The sequence below is a fragment of the Theropithecus gelada genome, chromosome 3 (genome assembly GCF_003255815.1).
Source record: "Theropithecus gelada isolate Dixy chromosome 3, Tgel_1.0, whole genome shotgun sequence".
Lineage (NCBI taxonomy): Eukaryota > Metazoa > Chordata > Mammalia > Primates > Cercopithecidae > Theropithecus > Theropithecus gelada.
The window spans coordinates 121,965,248-121,984,407 of record NC_037670.1 but is presented as its reverse complement, the minus strand read 5'-3'; the positions used below and the strand labels follow the sequence as shown (position 1 = coordinate 121,984,407).

The following is a 19,160-nucleotide window of genomic DNA, read 5'->3' as shown; positions in this document are numbered from 1 at the left end:
AGGTCTGGGCTAAGGTTGGGGGTAGCAGGGAAAGGGTCTAAAAATGAAAGTATGAAAAAAAATAGAAAGTATGGGGAACAAAAATGGGGAAGTAAGTCTGGAATATGATTATGACGTGTTCTTAAACTATACTTAAGAACATTCCTTTTACAGTTGTGTGAAATTAAGCTTTAATATTAACTTAGATTTATTGGGAAAGAAAGTTTGAGTGATTACAATGTGTATGCGATATTGTAAGAGTCATGTCAGCTGCTATAAGTGTGTAAGAGCTGCACTCTGGGAACTTACACTCTTAAGGAGGGACCTCAAGATAATAATTCACAAAGATTGGCTGTGCCTTCAAGAAGGAAAAACTTTCATTTCACTGCCAAACATTGTATGTTCCACTTAGGAAAGTTTCTGGTAAAGTTTCTGCAGAGTATTAAAAACCAAAAAGAGAGTCAGTAATAAGTGATAAAGATCTTGGCAATGGAAAAAGATATATGAATATAATGTTTATAAATGTATATAATAATGTATCATAATTAAATGTATATTTAAAATTTATAATCATAAAATGAGATAATTTCAATAGCTCTTAAGAACATATTTGAGACCAATGTCTAAACTTAGATGATTGTATTAGAGCAGTGAAAGGAAATGATTGATGTGACTACTAGGAAATACTGGAAATGATCACTAATCCACTAGTCTTAGGAGTTGGAAAACTAATCATCTCCAGCAGAACTGGTGAAAAAGTTAAAAATAATAACCAGAGCCTCAGCATTTATAATCTTTTAGTTATACCCAGGAGGTATAACATTTAAAATAGAAACTTTATTTAGCACTTTGTTTTTGGGGGGGCATGGGGGAGAGGGAGTCTCGTTCTGTTACCCAAGCTGGAGCGCAGTGGCGTGACTGCAAGCTCCGCCTCCTGGGTTCACACTGTTCTGCCTCAGCCTCCCGAGTAGCCAAAATTTTTTTTTTAATTTTTTTTTTTAGTAGAGACAGGGTTTCACCGTGTTAGCCAGGATGGTCTCAATCTCCTGACCTCATGATCTGCCCACCTCAGCCTCCCAAAAGTGCTGGGATTACAGATGTGAGCCACCGCGCCCGGCCAGCTCTTTTAAGTTAAATTTGTTCTAGGGTTATAATGTTATTTTGTATTTTGTATTTCTATATACATATTATATATGTATATTTTTATACATTATGCATATATGCATATTATACATATATATTTTTATATATGTATACATATATATGTATATGTATATATTTTATATTTTGAATTTCTATGTAGTGAACTGCAACCTAACTTAGTATGTTAACAAACTGCAACCTACTTTTAAATTATATTCTTGTAACTAATAGCTGAGCTTCAGCTAATCATAGCAGCTGAGTTTCAGCCAATCACAGGCTGCCCAGTGATCAGATTATATCCACAGAGGGCATATGCTACATCATGCCCAAGTAAGGTAAATGTCCAGCTATAACCAATCAAGCTGTTTCTGTACATCACTTCCTTTGTCTGTCTATAAATACTGCCTGGGTGGGGCTCTCTCCTAGTTTTGATTACTGCTTGATTCACGAATCATTCTTTATACAAATAAACTTGGGTAAATTTAATTTCTCCATAATTTATTTCAACAGCCCTCAGATATTAATCCCCATTGAAACATACTGAGGATTAAATTTATTAATAATGTTATCTCAGCAGTTAGTATGCCAATTAGCCGCATTGTTTTATTAGATAGTTGATGTAGATATATGAGATTGTAAAAGTACATTTTATACTCTCAAATGACACATTTTTAATAAGGAATATGACATTGTAGAATTTGAACAATAAAAATACATAGCTAAACTAGTATGTAGAAAAGTGAGAGCCAAGAACAGTGATAGTAGCCAAATTCAAACAAAAACAATGTGATGACATTATGATTTGTGAACACCTAGTATATAAAATACCAAGCAATGCATATATAAAGTTGTAAATAAAAGATCCAATTAAATCTACCCCCTATTGCAAAACTTTTGGTGAGGGTGAGTAAATTTCATCATCCGTAGGAGTTTAACTTCATGAGACAGGTAACAATCTTTTTAAAAAAATGTAAACACTGAAAATCGTTAACTAGAATATCAAAGTGCAACATGTACTTACAGTTCTTAACTTTCACTGTAAGACAGTAAATATTTCTATTGCAGAAAACAATTTGATCATTAGTTATCAAAATACATTAGAAGATATTAGAAAAATCTCAGTACAGAACCTAATTTTATATTCATTTTACTATAAAAGAATTATCTCCCACAAAGGGTTTGATTATATTTAAAAGATAACAGTCACTCAGATGAATGAGTGGAGTGTTTGCACTAACTTTAACATGTCAAGAAGAACAAATTCAAGATATGTGCAGAAACTGTTAATTAATGACCACCTTCTCAACTACTATCCTCTCCCTTCTCTCTTTAGTAATATAACTCTACGTGTTAGTTGGGTATATACACATGGGTCAAGGGTTAGGGGAAAAAAGTACTCCATATCATCTTGCAACCATTCGAGGCTGGTCACTAAGTTGTTGACAATGGGCACAGATAGAAGTGATGTATGCAAACTCTAAGACATGCCCCTAAAGGCAAAGGGTGTGGCTCCCATCGTCACTTGCCTCTCTCCTCTAATCTAGAACACCAAAAGAATCATGGATATTGGAACATCGATCTTGGAGCACAACATGGAGCAGCTACAATGTGGAAAGTAGAGAATGGGGAGAAGAACCTGGAAGCCTGGAAAGACAGGGAGTTGCCATATTAGCCAATGTATCCAGAACGTTCCTAGAGAGGAATCAACTTCTGTCTAATTTTGGCCATTTTTACTTTAGTCATCTCTCAAACAGACTAACTGATATACTAATAAATACAACATAATTCATTTTGATTCAATGTTTAAGATCTTATAAGAGCATTAGCAATACATTCTAAAGCACTTTGAGCTTGTCCAATGAAAAATTTTTAGTATACAATAAATTATCATATAGTTCTTTACAAATTCTGAGAAAAATTCACATGAAATATTCCAGATACAGAAAACTGAATTATGTCACAAGGATTAACTTTGTATTTCACATTCAGGTTGATTTGACATGATAATTTATTGGTATTTTTATTTTATAAAGCCTTCTACAAGTAAAATTATATTTCCTCATGTAATTCCTTCCATGCTTTCTCTTAACAAATTATATTCTTGCTTTACGTGAGCAATGACAGCCATAAATATGGCCAAATGCAATAAATATTTACATAGTGCTTACATATATCAGCAATATTCAGATTTGTTTGTGTAAAATAATATTTTACCCAGTATTAAGAAATGCACATTAATGTACAGATTTCACAGATATGTAAACAACCTCACTTTGGCTCAGAAACTTTTTACAAGTCAATGAGCCTGAAAAAACGTGGGCTTCCCATGTTGGGGGCAAAATCTGAATACTGGAAGACAAGTAATCAAAACGGTGAAAAACTATTTCAATGTGTTAGATTATCTTTTAATATAATGCTGAGCAGCCTATGAGGAAATAATGTCTCTGTACATTAATGGTGGTAGAACTTGGTCCGGTCCTTTTTGTAAGTGACATTACACTATGTATCAAAATTCATTAAAATGTCAAAAATTCTCACTTTTGGGAATCTATCCTAAAAATAAGTTTAAAACGTTGAAGAAAAATGTTTATGTGTAAAGATGTATTGATATTCATGTGAATACTCACAAAGGAAAATTAACCTCCAAGATAGAAGTGGGGTTAATTGAATCATGTTATATCAACTCAAAAGAATGATCCAACTATTTCACAAAATAAAAAATGATTATGCCACTTAATAACTTGTGTACTTAAAGAATCATGCAGGGCTGGCTGCGGTGGCTCATGCCTGTAATCCCAGCACTTTGGGAGGTTGAGGCGGGCAGATCACGACGTCAGGAGATCGAGACCATCCTGGCTAACACGGTGAAACCCCGTCTCTACTAAAAATACAAAAAATTAGCTGGGTGTGGTGGCGGGCGCCTGTAGTCCCAGCCACCTGGGAGACTGAGGCAGGACAATGGGGTGAACCTGGGAGGCGGAGCTTGCAGTGAGCCGAGATCGCGCCACTGTACTCCAGGCTGGGCAACACAGTGAGACTCTGTCTCAAAAAACAAACAAACAAAAAACAAAACAACAACAACAAAAAGAATCATGCAAATAAAAAAACATATATGTTCATGAGAAAATCTTAAAAATGTACCAAAAAACAACATGCTTATAGTAGGGTAAGAGTAATGAATGTCATTTTCTTCCCTCCTTTTGACTATTACATTCTATAATGTGATCATATTCTTTATCCATTTAAGTATATTCTTTATATATAAGTATATATTTTCATTAGAATCTAAGAATATCCAGAACTGAAATGAACTTTATGGATCACCTATTCATCTGTATCATGTCTTAGATGAGAGAATAACAGTTCAAATTTTGATAGCCCTAGGGTGACTATAATTTTAGGGCTGGATTAGGGCATGAATTATTCTGATTCCTATTGTAGTTCACTTTGCACGAAACAACACTGTTTGCGAATTATTCTGATAATGTTATTGTTTGTATATAAAGAAATTGAGTTTTCTCCAAATGCTGACCATCACTTTTTTAAGTTTTAAATTTAAATGTGCACATTTTACTATTTATGCGGCTTTGATTTAATTTGCTAAATTTCACCTCATGACAGAAGAGAGAGACAGAATCCTTTTCATAAGCATAAATATATAACCCACAGTAGTATTAGATACTATTTTTTTAGATGAGAAAATGGAAAAAACAGGGCAAGTTTAATAAGTTCACTTACAAATTTTTTTTCTCTCTCAAGAGAGTTTGATTTTAATATTTCAATGAACATCAGTGAAGGCAAACTATGTAACCATATTAGAACAACTCAAGTATTACAAATAGTAACACGTGCACTTTTCCACTTGTAGTGGACATATATGCTCAAATGGGCAACTTTGATGCATTGATTGAAACTGGAGTGATAGTTACTACAAAGTCATATTGACATTTTACATATAATTGTTAAAATCTTGAACAAAGGAAAATGACCACTTTCAATGTAAAATAAAAATTATTTTCTAAATAATGAGCAAACCTAAATAAAACTGTTTGACATATAAATGTAACTTAATTAGTTTAGAGAAAAAAATATGTATTTGAAGTATTGGTTTCAGTATCTTTATGCAATCCTTAATTGGAGGATTGCATGTCAATGCCATTCACTTTATTATAAGTCTTTGTCATTGCTTTACAAATTAAATATTAAATAAATGTTGCAATTTATGTACCAGGAAGGTTGACGAAGATTTTGTGTATATTTCTAAATAAGTTTAAAAATATCAAGTGCTAGTTATAATGGTGAAACTAAACATCTCTTCAAAAATGGTATTTATTTTGATATCAATAAACCATTAAAACATTTTGTTTTAGTTGACAGTTTGTACTTTATAAGCCTCCTACGTCATTAAAATAATATATACAATCATGATAAGAGGAAAGATGTCACTGGAATACCACCTATGTCTAGAGGAAAAAAATATACTTTTCAAAACACTCTTAGCTCTTCAACTATAAATTGGAGAAAATAAAACCTTCTTCATTCACAGTATTGTTGTAGGAACTAAGTAAAGTATGTTGTGTAAAGTGGTTAGTAGTATGGTTTGAGATGGTGGTGGTATAATTTGTTATAATTTGGGAAACTGTGACATTATCAAGCCATTACATGTTTTCTCATTTTTTGAAGACCAGATAGACTTGTTTTATATATTTTTTCATTTTCTTCTTTTAAATAGCTGGAAGAAAATACCATATAATAGTATATAAATACAATTATTTGGATTCGGATGAGAAATGTGTGAAACACATGCAACACTTTTATTATATTTGTTTGCTATGTTTACTAAAATACCCCAAGCTCTTAAAATAACTAAAATATAGGATGACCTTAACAAATATTTTGTCTTAAAAAATAAGTATACATAGGCATTTTTTGATTTAAGAGTCAAACACAAGAATTTTAAAAAAATAAGTGTAACTTTTATTAGATAACTTTGAAAACGTTTTCACCATAACTAAGTAATAAAACATGTCCTCAATGTCTATCCAAATGTAGCAATATTAGAAGTAACTGATTAGCACTAAAATAATCCATGTTTCAAGTCATTTAAATATGCACATTAGAGTCATTTATTTAAAAAGTCATATAGAGCAACTACTTTGTTTCAGACTGTACAAGCAGGGCAGGTTGTTGCACAGCTTCTGGGGTGTCATTCATATTGCAGTTGAAGTAAATGGTTATCTCTGGTGTGCAAAGTTCAAGTCAAAGCAGATAGGCGTGGTAACCCTGGTGACAGGAGCCAGGATACATAGATAGATGGGATTTGATAGCTATTTTCAGTATTGCTAATGGAGTCCAGAGTATCACAGTTGGTACAGTGGACTGTGGTCTGGAAACAGTGCAGTGAGGGTTCAGATCCAGAGACACACATGGAATTTTTACTTAGGAAGATGTCAAGAATAAGTTGTTAAAAATCACAAAAGTTCTTCATTATCTTGTATCTAACCAGTATTTTGCTCATGCAATCTAACATTGTCTTAAAAACTAAACCTGCTACCTCAATTTATTCTATAAGACCAATCATTTTACTATAATTAATTTTCTTGGAATTTAATGTAAAATATTTAATACTTACATCGAGATCATCCTTTGCATTGTAGTAGACAACTTCATTGCTCTACAAAAAAAAGAGAATGCTTTATTGATTTTAATAAAAACAATACTGTATCAAATATTGAATACATTTTGTGCATATTTAAAATAAACTCCTTGTAATCTTTCTTTCACGATATATTCCACAATGATCCATAAAGATTAGCCACTATTTTTCTAAGAACATATTAAAACAGTTTATCAGTGATGTTACATCTTGCATTGGGAAAAAGATTCCAGTGTACGTCTGAGACCCATTTGTCAAGAAAAAATAAGTGAAAAATTCGTAAGTAAAATAAATTATACACAAACACATATATACACCAATATATTAATACACAATGAACAGGATAATTCAAGAAGCATGTAAGATACATGTCTTAATACTTTGTTGAAGCCATGATTTTTATATACATATACACACATAGAGTGTTGCGATGATTCTTGTGGAAATGTGCATCTATACAATATTGGCAGAAATTTACTCATGAGAGTCAGATAAGAAATGATGAGCACCTGGGAATTCAGATAGTAAAAAATACCACATCGTCTCACACTAACACTCGCATATTCTAGCAAAGTGGTGAATTAGCATTGGTTTTCTAGCAAGAGTAAATATATATGGATGACTCTGCTAGCCATCAGTGTTCCTGATTATTAAATACAATAAATATAAATTAGGGCTATAAACTATGTTACAAAGGAAAAATGGAAATGGATTAATAAAATGACTGTCAGGAATTTAAAACTACTATTCTGTGTGTCTCTGAGGCTAGTTCTATGCAGTGTAAAAATAATTCACTTATACTGATTTCTGTCTTATTCCAAACTGATTGAAGATATAGTTCATCTTCCATGTCTTCAAGTAGTAAACTCACTACGATGTGAACACATATTTTTCTCTGCCTCTTAAACATCCAAACACATAGATGCTGTAAAATTTTATTAAAAGCATATAATACACAATTTTTAAAACAGAAATTACTTGGGAAAAGTTCACTAAATTAGTGCTTCTCAAAGTGTAGTCCCTTTCCCCCTCCCCCACAAAAATCACTACTTCTTCAAGATATTAATGGTTGTTATGCAGGCAAAAGCATTCCATGATCATATGACTTTAGAAAATAATAAAGTTAAAATTGTCTCTTTCCGGCAGAACTTCACAGAGACAATGTATGACTGTACATTATACATCTCCAAAAGGAAAATACATTGTGTTTTCTCAGTGTATTTATCACAGAAATCTGCCTCTTCTTGTTTGAGAAACATACCACAAGACTGAAACTCTATAAAATATAGAGGTCTCTATGAAGACCAAACAAACCAAAAATGATATAAATATCAGAACATATGATTCATAATAGAAACTGAAACCGATGAGTTTGAATTTCATTTAGAATAACTAAAAGTTTTACATTATTTTACATTATTTAATTGATTTCCAAAAGAATTATTTAGTAGCTAAAATTTTTAACATGCATAAAAATTCTAATTCCTGAAACATTTTTTATAGCATTAGTTTCATAACAGTTAAAATAAAAAGCAGAGCTCATCACATGTACAAAGCAAGACAATCTTCTGAATCCACCTGAGACCCAAACCTAATTACTAGTTTATTGATCCTGCTTGTACCTCTGCAGTTTATACTTAGGAGACAATTTTCAATTTAAAATGTGGATTCTATGAAAAGTTAAAGCATTGAATAAGTTCATCTTCATTTTAGACTTTATTTTCTGCCATCTGCTTGTTTATATTAACGGAATGGGAACATGCAGAAAACAAGGTGAGGCTGCATTGAATTTCAAGCAGCTCAACATCGTCATTTTCAACAGATGCTCACTAATATCTATATGCACACACCGTTGTGCCAAGAAAGGCAAAAAATAAGTCAATCCTATCAACTCCTACTCTTTTGGTAAAATAATGGATACAGATCAGCTGTATAAAACAACCTATGTATGTAGGATTACACTTGGTCCATGGTATCAGAATTAATGGTTAGTAAATGTATTTCCTAGTAATAAAATATAAATAATCATTATTGATTAAGGCTAAGATTAAGAGTATTTCACCTAGTGTCAGAAGGGTTACAAGTATGATTTTTAAGTGCCAGTATTGATATAAACTAAGTGTTGATATAAACTAAGTATTTTGATTCCGTTAAGAGCTATGCATGAAACTAAAATTAAGTAAAATTAAGAATTAAAAATATCTAAGTTTATTTGAGAATTTCCAAATGGTTTTTTTAACCTTTTTTTGTGTACAACATTCTACAAAACTTGTTACTTATCTCTTCTTTCAGAAACTATATTATGAGGATCCATGGTATAATGATGAGCACTCTCAACTCTGAAACTCTATGTTGCTTTTAAAGCTGTAATTGTAAAAGTGCATTGCAAACTTTACTTAAGTATTATGAATTTGTACAAGACTTTCTGGATTCTGAATTGCATATAATTCCAAATGCCGAGTTTTTAAGTAAACTGAAGAAACAAATATATATTAGTCATAAAATTATATTGCATGTCAAACATCCATATTCAACCATACTCATCCATAAGCCTTTCTTATAACTAAGTATTTGACATTTCATTTTTTTTTTTTTTCTTTTGAGATGGAGTCTCACTGTATCACCCAGGCTGGAGTTCAATGGCACGATCTCGGCTCACTGCAAATTCTGCCTCCCCGGTTCAAGCAATTCTCCTGCCTCAGCCTCCCAAATAGCTGGGATTGCAGGCATTTGCCAACACACCTGGCTATTATTATTATTATTATTATTATTATTATTATTAGAGATCGTGTTTTATCATGTTGATCAGGCTGGTCTCGAACCCCTCACCTCAAGTGATCGGTGCACCTCGGCCACCCAAAGTGTTGGGATTACAGGCATGAGCCACCGTGCCTGGACTTGACATTTCCATTTTAAAAGAGTTCTTTCTCAATATGTCATTCATTTACATGGTCAAAATATCAATGAAAAAAACAAAACTGACTTTTTATAGAAAACAACAAAATGAGAAAGCATTTACTCAAATATGCGAGCTTAGACAGGTTGTCACATTTTAAGAAGAGAACATAGACCTTAGTGGAATGTGCAACCAATTATGTCCAATACCTTAAAACTAAATTTCTTCTTCACCCAAAAATGGGATATTGCTTTTGGCTTAGGAGCATTTTTATAAACCTCATATGATAAATATGCTTTTCTTTCTCAAACCCCAAATTTTCATTCATAGCATATACAGTTCATTATTCCCTTATTTCATGAAACAGAAAAGCTCACTTGATCAATTTTAAAAAGAATAAATTTATACAGGGCATCATGAGTTGAAGCAACTAACTCTGCATCTCCTCTGTCAACCAAATTCACCTTTTCAGAACATGACATTAAAATAAATGCCAAACATTCAAAGAGCACTTAATTTATATCACCACATAAAAATATTTTCCACGTCTCAGTTCATCATATTTTCTTATTTAAAGAAAAAAAAAAAAATTGCAATTGGCAGGGCGTGGTGGCTCACGCCTGTAGTCCCAGAACTTTGAGAGGTCGAGGCAGGCAGATCACGAGGTCAGGAGATTGAGACCATCCTGGTTAACATGATGAAACCCTGTCTCTACCAAAAAATACAAAAAACTGGCTGGGCGTGGTGGCGGGCGCCTATGGTCCTGGCTGCTTAGGAGGCTGAGGCAGGAGAACGGCGTGAGCCCGGGAGGCGGAGCTTGCAGTGAGCCAAGATAGCTTCACTGCACTCCAGCACAGGCGACAGAGTCGGATTCTCAAAAAAAAAAAAAAAAAAAAAAAATTGCAATTATTCGTTTGTGATTTTTGTTTGGAAGGTTTCAGAATTATTTGGCTCAGAAACAATTTCAACTATAATTTTGAGAAAAATCATATTTTGGAGAAGCATTCATTCTCTTTCATATCAATTCATTCATAGCTATCTTTTTGCCATTTAGAAATGTATTAAGATATGTGCAGCTATGTTAACTAAATCAGTCTTTCACTAGGAGTTATTCAAATCACTGAGTCACCAAAATATATTCAGAACCAATCTTAACAGGATTGGGATAAAGGACAATTCTTAGGAATAAGACGATTCACACTGAATCAACCAAATTCTGTTCTGATGCTTTTACAGACATGAGTTTTACTTAAAATGAATTCTGTGCTAATAGAAAATTAGGGGAGGAAATTAAAAAAAAAAAAAAGTTAAATGCCTTAAGTGGATAAAATTAAAGGAGAAGAGGAAAAAGTCTCAGCTGAATTCTTTCTCCCTTAACCCAGTCTCCTGTTCCTATCCCACTTAGATTTTGTACAGGGAGATTTTCGGGCTTCAACATCAATCGAGGGAGCCACATCCCACTCATTGAACAATTGCTTTGGCAACCTTCTCCATGCTAAGTACTGGAAAAACAAAGATGAATCAAATGTACACCCTGACCACAGGGAGCAAGTGTTCACCCTCCAACTCGTCTGTGGCAAGGAGCTGACCTCTTGTATATGAAAAATATCTCATTATGATTGGATGACATGACCACATAAACTAAAACTTTCCAGTTTTCAAAATAGTTGAGAATTAATAATTTAAGATAGTCAAGACTTTGCCCCTCTGTTGATCAGTTTGAGCATGTGTGTGTTTCTGTCTTATTACTAAAAATTCCCTCGGTCCCTTCTCCAGAAAGTACTGTTATACCAGTATCATTTAATACTTTAATTAAAACTATGGCATATAAACTAATTACCATAGGCACAAATGACAGAGTAATCTTGTTTCTCTATTATCCTTCAGCCTAAATGTCTTTATGCAAATTATTAAACAACATCATGTTGGAAGGTATTTCACACTCAAACACACAGGTTTTCAGTGGATTTCAAGGCATTATGTGCAGTATGATAGAATAAAGTCAGCAACAGCCTCAAACTAGATTCAGGGATTAAGCTTTTGGAGAGCTATTTTTCATAATTTAAGCACCACCAGATGACAAGAACAAATTGTTTTGTTTCTGATTTTTTAACCATGCAGTTTAGTTATTTATTATCTCCTTGAAACAAATTGGCCCAAATGGTCCATGCTAATATAATACTGCTGCTTACTGAAATTTAAAATATCCCCTAGCAAGTTGAGAGATAAATTACTTTAGTACCACATTGTCTATTGGGAGTCAAAAATTAAAACTGAGCAAAATAGACCTTTCCATCCTAAAAACGTGCATTGTGAGTGACAGCTCCTTGCATGCCACTTGCCCACAAATGTGGGCCTCTGATGAATAGTTTATGTTAAAAATCTGAGGCAGACATGTAAAACTTCCCCATGGAACTAAGATGTTGCCAGGAAAAAGGCTTAAATATTGCAACTGAAAATTAAGATTTTATAGTCAACAATTAAAATATATGACACATTCAAAATTCAAATAGAGACTAACTTCCTGTCCAATCTACGAATTCTCTTTTCTTGGTTATACTCAGCTCTGCACATGATTCACAGCCTGACAAATTTTGGGCAACTGTCCTGTCTGCTAAAGTCACTTTTACAAAATATTGCAATCTTATTGTCATTTTTATCACTCCTGAGTTCCAAATATGAAGTCAATTGGTTAAACATTGTAGAGACACTTCATTAAAAATAAGTTACATTAATGATTCATGCCGGCCAACATCTACACTGTTTAACTAAAATCATTTACAACTCAAATTTTCTGGAAATACATTTGTAGCAATTTGACTTACCAACCACTGCTATTTTGTCCATATCAACTGTTGTACATGGGATGAGTTCAATCAACAGCATGTAACACTGTGTGAATAAAAGAACTTAGGAACATGTATGTGTGTGTGGCTGTGTGTGCGTGTCAGTGGCAAGGAGGGACATGAATGTGAGTGAATCACTTTTAAGATAGTGGTCCAGGAAAAAAGTATTTTTTACCTGTCATTATATTTGTTTGAAGTTTGGAAAACATGAACATATTGAGAAAGCACATAATTTAGAGGATGAAAAGAAAAAATAAAAATGGACACAGGTCCATCTAGAGATCAGTGTTACCATATAACTGAACTGAAGACGTGATAAACCTGCATTCATATTATGTGACAAGAGACAATAAGATAATTGATTTAAAGTGTTAAGTACAGTGCATGGCATACAATGTATGCCCCATAATTGTTAACTACTTTATATATATGAAAAATATCAGGAATATACATCCATAGAATTTACCTATTAACTTAATACCTACTTATACATGAAGTAATGTAAATTATAATTTTATTTTCTTAGATCAGTTAGGATGCGATGTGTCTATTTAAAGTATTATCTTCAAAGATTCTACATAGCAGAGTGGAGAAGTAATAAAATTACTAGTTGCTGTTATGCTTTTTAATCTGATACACCAAATGAGATGATTTATAACAAAGCCTAATGCAAATGGTAATTAATTGGAGTGGAAAGGGCTTATATGCATCCTGTCCACCAAATGTGTTGCTGTGCTCCAGACCTGTGTGATTCCGTACTCTTCCATATCTACATGTACACCTCCACATATCAATCATCATTCATTACTGCCTACAGAAACTTTCAGCTTGTATTAACCTAAAAGTTTGCTTGTCCATCCCAACATTCAAACTGCCCAATCTTGCTGGAGAAAATTACACACCAGTAAATCAGGAGTTTATATGTTTTCAAAACTGTAACAAACATGTAGCATTGTTTGGTAAAATGCTTTTCTATTCAGAAATCCTACAGCTTTTCAGAAACTGTTTATTCACCCAATCTAATCATGTGATTCTGTCTGGCTAGTAAATCACATCACCCCACTTCTCTGATGACAGAAATTAACAAGTACCTAAATATATTCAATAACTGTATTCCATCTCTCTATTTCTTTGGGTGTAATAGGTCTAGGCATAGTTATAGTCGTACAAGTTGAGCCGGTTACAGCCTGAATCCTTGAGGCTTCCTTCATCTGTTGGCTTCATGGTTACAGGACAAATCATTTAATTTTCTTAAGCTAGTAAGAATTTGGTTTCTAACACAATCGATAGTACTGATACTAATAACATACTTTCCAAAATATTTTCTTCGAATCTGATTTTCTATTACTAACAGTATTATTTGCTTAAAGTTTAATTTTTATTTGTAGCTTTATGAGAATTTCAGTGTTCTAGAACTAACTCCTAAATCTGTGTCCTGGATGCTAGCCCCTGCTGATTCATTAAGAATTCCATTTCTTCTTCATCCCCTTTTTCTCCCCTGTGTATCCATCTTTTATTTAAACACATTCAGGTAATTTGCAAAATGCAACTAAGAGAATTTGTGGAATAAAAACTCAGATGTGTTCTGGCATGAAATATTTTTCACCTAAAATTTAAAATTCTAGCAGAAGGTTAAGAAAATAAATCAAAGAAGCCAAGTTCAATGTTTCCTTAGCTCCTATATAAATACAAACCATTTTAATATTTTTCTAACATTTCTCTAATGAACTAAAGGTCAAAAATCACCTACTGCCAACTTAATATTTTATAAGTCATATACCAGTAATCATTACCATTTTTTAAATGATGGATCATTTTTTACATCAACTCTTCACTAGCCTTTAAAATTAGTTGCATAATAAAAAATCAAATAAGTCTACATTTTGATTGTACGCTTGAATATCAGAGTTTTATTTTAAAAGGTGGAAGTAAAATGATTTTGCTAGTGTGATTCAATAATGTATGGATTATATTGAAACATAATCTGTTCCTTCTTTGAATTTTCAGCATTCTTTCATAAGAATAAATAAGCATTGAGCTTTGTACACATACTCAGCCTGATTTAGGTTAGAAACCTAAACACATGTTTTGTGAGACCCTGATTACTAAAGGTAACCCAGTGAGTTAAATATTTTCAGTGTCAACTTTATGTATTGAAAAGCTAAGACTAGCAACAGTTAAACTGAGTCTTCTTATCCCCAATCAAATACTTATACCTCCTGCAGGCAGGACCTACATCTTAGAGACAGTGAATTATGTATATGTATATGTATATATGTATACATAAAGTACACATATAAATTTTATATATACACACATACACACACATTCTGTATATATATATTATACACACACAATTATATATACACACATACATATATATACCTATATGTACTAGGTATATATATACACATATATATACCTATATGTATTAGGTAAACTCTAAATAGTTTACCTAATAGTTCATCTTTGAGACACATTCATTAATTTTATCCATTCTTTTAACTTTGTCTTATAATCTACATTAAAATATAAATTTAAAATTATTATTAATTTATTTAGCTTACTGGAAGAACAACAAAACTAGAAAATAATTTTGGCCTTTTGTAAGCTTGCTTCTGTTACTTTTACCACATATCACTTTACATTTCTTCATGAGGTATTTTCAATTGCTTAATTGTAATATTTTAGTCTGCTTATTAAGTTGCCATTATGGTGCCTGTAAATTAAAGTATCACTTCATAAGTTGTCCAGCACATTAACCAATCTACAAGCCAAAGACATCTAAGAGAAGTAGTCACAGTGAAACATAATAGATCCGTGTGTCTTTACTATGTTTAATAACCTAACTGCAAAGATACTCATGTACTACAGCCCAGAGCTGTACTATCATGCTAGTGACACAAATGGAAATATCTCCCTAGAGGAAAGAAACAGTCATGACCTTCACTAAAAGGAACTGCTCATTGCTTCTACATAAGTATATATATATTTTAAAGGTAAGAAGATTAAGCTACTACAATTTGAGTAGAGACAATGTTCTATTGTGCATATACTCAATGCTAGCAGTGTCTGGAATGCTGTATGAAGTGCTATTGAAAGGGCTGATAAATGAGTAAATGAACACGACAGGCCTATGAGCAACTATTAGAAATTTGGCCAGGTGCTGTGACTCAGTCCTATAATCCCAGTACTCTGGGAGGCCGAGGGGGGCAGATCACCTGAGGTCAGGAGTTCAAGACCAGCCTGGCCATCAAGGTGAAACCCTGTCTCTACTAAAACTACAAAAATTAGTTGGGTGTGGTGGCACACACCTGTAATCCCAGCTACTTGGGAGGCTGAGGCAGGAGAATCACTTGATCCCAGGGGCAGAGGTTGTAGTGAGCCAAGATAGCGCCACTGCACTCCAGCCTGGGTGACAGCAAGACTCCCATCTCTACATAAATAAATAAATAAATAAATAAACAAACAAACAAACAAATAAACAAATAGAAAAAAGAAGCTATTAGAAATTCTAATAAAATAACACACACACACACACACCCCTGCACACATACACATAATGCATCACAGTCGAAAAAAAGTATAGAGCTTTACAAAAGCTCAAATAAGTTAAAAGGTAAGCTACTTTCACTCTTACAGGAAATCAAGGAGAAATTCCGAGTAGACTGATTTCAGAGTTCGTTGGCTCTTGAACTTCAAAGGAGATCAATTCCTATTAAACATTAAGAGCTATATCAATTTATTTCTTCATCTGATAAACTTTAATAGGAGTCTGCCTGTAAGCTATTTTGGTGCTCCAAACAATATCAATAAATATATGATTTAAACTCTATGAGAAGAGCAAAGGTAGAATATGAGAAGGTAAATACATTATTTTCCTCAGGCACCAAATCTCCCAGGAACCTCATTCCAGAACTGAACAAACACATTCATAATGCTGTGGAACTTGCCTTAATCTCTTTTAATCTGTAACTCCAATGAAGCTTCAGATATAATCATCTAAAGCATTAAAATTTAATCCTCCAAAATATTTCATTTCTTATATTTCTTCCTATTGACTCAGACACCCCACAGATCTTCTTGACTCGCGATCAAGGTCAGCAGCACTTGATCATAATATATGATGTCTTAGCAAGAGAGTTGTTAATCTGTCCAATGGTAATATTAGCCCTTCCTTTCCAGATTAATGACTATCAACTCCAGATTAATATCCAACTAAAACAAAATATGAGGATTAACATTATAGTCAATGAATAACTTAGTTTAAAATAATCTGTTCAGAATCAGAGCCTCGAAGAACATTTGGTTGATAATCACTACATCAATTTCATTCATCTTTCATCGGGCTTACAGGGATATGTAGGATAGGAAAGAAAGGGTAGTACAGGGGCATTTATTATGTGTCACTTATGAAATAAACAGTCACATATATACAGTACTCCTTGCTCATCTCCAGAAGAAACTTCCAAAACGTTCCAGTAAAGGCCTGACACTGCAGATATAGATAATATTCCTATGTTATACAAACTTACAAGGTTTAATTTATATATCAGGCACAGCAAGAGATTAACAACAATAATCAAATAGAATAATTATTAATTTATGCTGGCAACACTATTCTGTGAAAGTGGTAACAGCTAAAACAAATATATCACTGTTCAGCTTGGATACTGCATTATGTTCCTATAAGGCAATAGACTTAAAAGCAAGGCTTATTAAAGTAGAAAGGAGATTTATAAGTTTCAAAACTAGATGATTTTACATATAAGACAAAAAACTAAGAAGTCTAAATGATGAGGCATAGTCAGAGAAAAAAAAAAAAAAAGTCAGGATATGAAACAAGGGATGTTCCTCCCTACTAGAAAAAGGAATATGGCCGGGAGCGGTGGCTCAAGCCTGTAATCCCAGCACTTTGGGAGGCTGAGACGGGTGGATCACGAGGTCAGGAGATCGAGATCGAGACCATCCTGGCTAACACGGTGAAACCCCGTCTCTACTAAAAAATACAAAAAAAAAAAAAACCAAAAAACTAGCCGGGCGAGGTGGCGGGCGCCTGTAGTCCCGGCTACTTGGGAGGCTGAGGCAAGAGAATGGCGTAAACCCGGGAGACGGAGCTTGCAGTGAGTTGAGATCTGGCCACTGCACTCCAGCCTGGGCGACAGAGCGAGACTTTGTCTCAAAAAAAAAAAAAAAAGAAAGAAAAAGAAAAAAAGAAAAAGGAATATTGAGAATTTCCAAAGTTGAGTTGAAAGAGCAAAAGAAAAGCTGAAGGAAAGAGCTAAAAGTGACACATATATGGACTGGCTCCCATTATAGGTAGAAAACAGTGGGAGAGAGAAGGAGGTGTGTTTGGGAGAAATTTGTCACATTTTCTATTGGGAGTCTGGAATAAAGCCTTTCCATTATTAAGTAAAATAAAGGTACATCCAGGAAGTTTTCTTTGCTGCAGAAAACTCCCCAGCACCCCTGCTTCATGTCAAAATCGGATCACCATTTTTTTTTTTTTTTTTTTTTTTTTTTAGAATGGAGTTTTGCTATTGTCGCCCAGCTGGACTGCAGTGGTGCAATCTTGGCTCACTGCAACCTCCGCCTCCCAGGTTCAAGTGATTCTCCTGCCTCAGCCTCCCAAGCAGCTGGGATTGCAGGCACCCTCCACCACGCCCAGCTAATCTTTTATTTTTAGTAGAGAAAGGGTTTCACCATGTTGGCCAGGCTGGTCTCAAACTCCTGACCTCGGGGGATCCACTCACCTCAGCCTCCCAAAATGCTGGGATTACAGGCATGAGCCACTATGCTCGGCCAGATACCCTTCTTAATGCCTCTCATTGAACCTTCTTGTATTTCCCCACTCTATAAATCAGAGAGAAGAGTCACTACACATCACTGGTTTGTTGTATTGACTAAATGGACAAGTATCTGAGTCAGGGATTGGCTGCACTCCCTGCCTCAGTCTGTGCACTCACCGCACCATAGTGTGATCACCTGCCTGAGCCCTGGGAGATACTACCCCTCAGTCATCTTTGAGCCCATCACAGCTTAGACGCCATTAACTACTAAACAAGCCTGCCTCCCTCATAAGGTCGTTGAATCATCTGACGAATTCTCTTAATATTCTATAGATAAGATGTTCATTGACTGGTTTTTAACACTGTCCTAGGTTTGGTTCCCTAGAAATAGACACTGAGATTAGGATTTGAGCATAGGTAATTTATTTGGGAGGTGATCCCAGGAGACACCAATAGGAGAGTAGAGAAGTGACACACCAAGGCACACAAGCTGTGGTCAAGAGTAGGTGGACAACTGGGGCTGTTTCCCCAGGAACCTTGGGAGGCTATATAGAATTTCACTCAAAACTGTCATTTCCTAAGAATGCGGAGGCTCAGGTAGTATCCGCCCATACCAACTGTCACTGAGAGTGTTCACTCCTGCACATTCTGGCCACCTGAGAAAGCCCTCAAGGCCAAGATGCACAGACACTTAGAGTAGGAACTATGAGTATGTGTGTGCCCAGGAGCAGTGTCTCACGCCTGTAATCCCAGCACTTTGGAGGCCGAGGTAGGAGGATCACGAGGTCAGGAGATTGAGATCATCCTGGCTAACACGGTGAAACCCCATCCCTACTAAAAATACAAAAAAA

The 19,160-nt window shown here is 34.2% G+C and overlaps 1 protein-coding gene across 5 annotated transcripts in view; it reads right to left on the bottom strand.

Moving 5' to 3' along the window:
* Nucleotides 1–19,160, bottom strand: part of CACNA2D1 (calcium voltage-gated channel auxiliary subunit alpha2delta 1) — a 503,324-nt gene that overhangs the window by 186,919 nt on the left and 297,245 nt on the right. For all 5 annotated transcript variants that reach the window (XM_025380146.1, XM_025380148.1, XM_025380147.1 and 2 more), the window contains exon 5: nucleotides 6,755–6,796. In XM_025380146.1, the coding sequence (XP_025235931.1) occupies nucleotides 6,755–6,796 (42 nt within the window). The remainder of the gene's footprint in view (nucleotides 1–6,754; nucleotides 6,797–19,160) is intronic.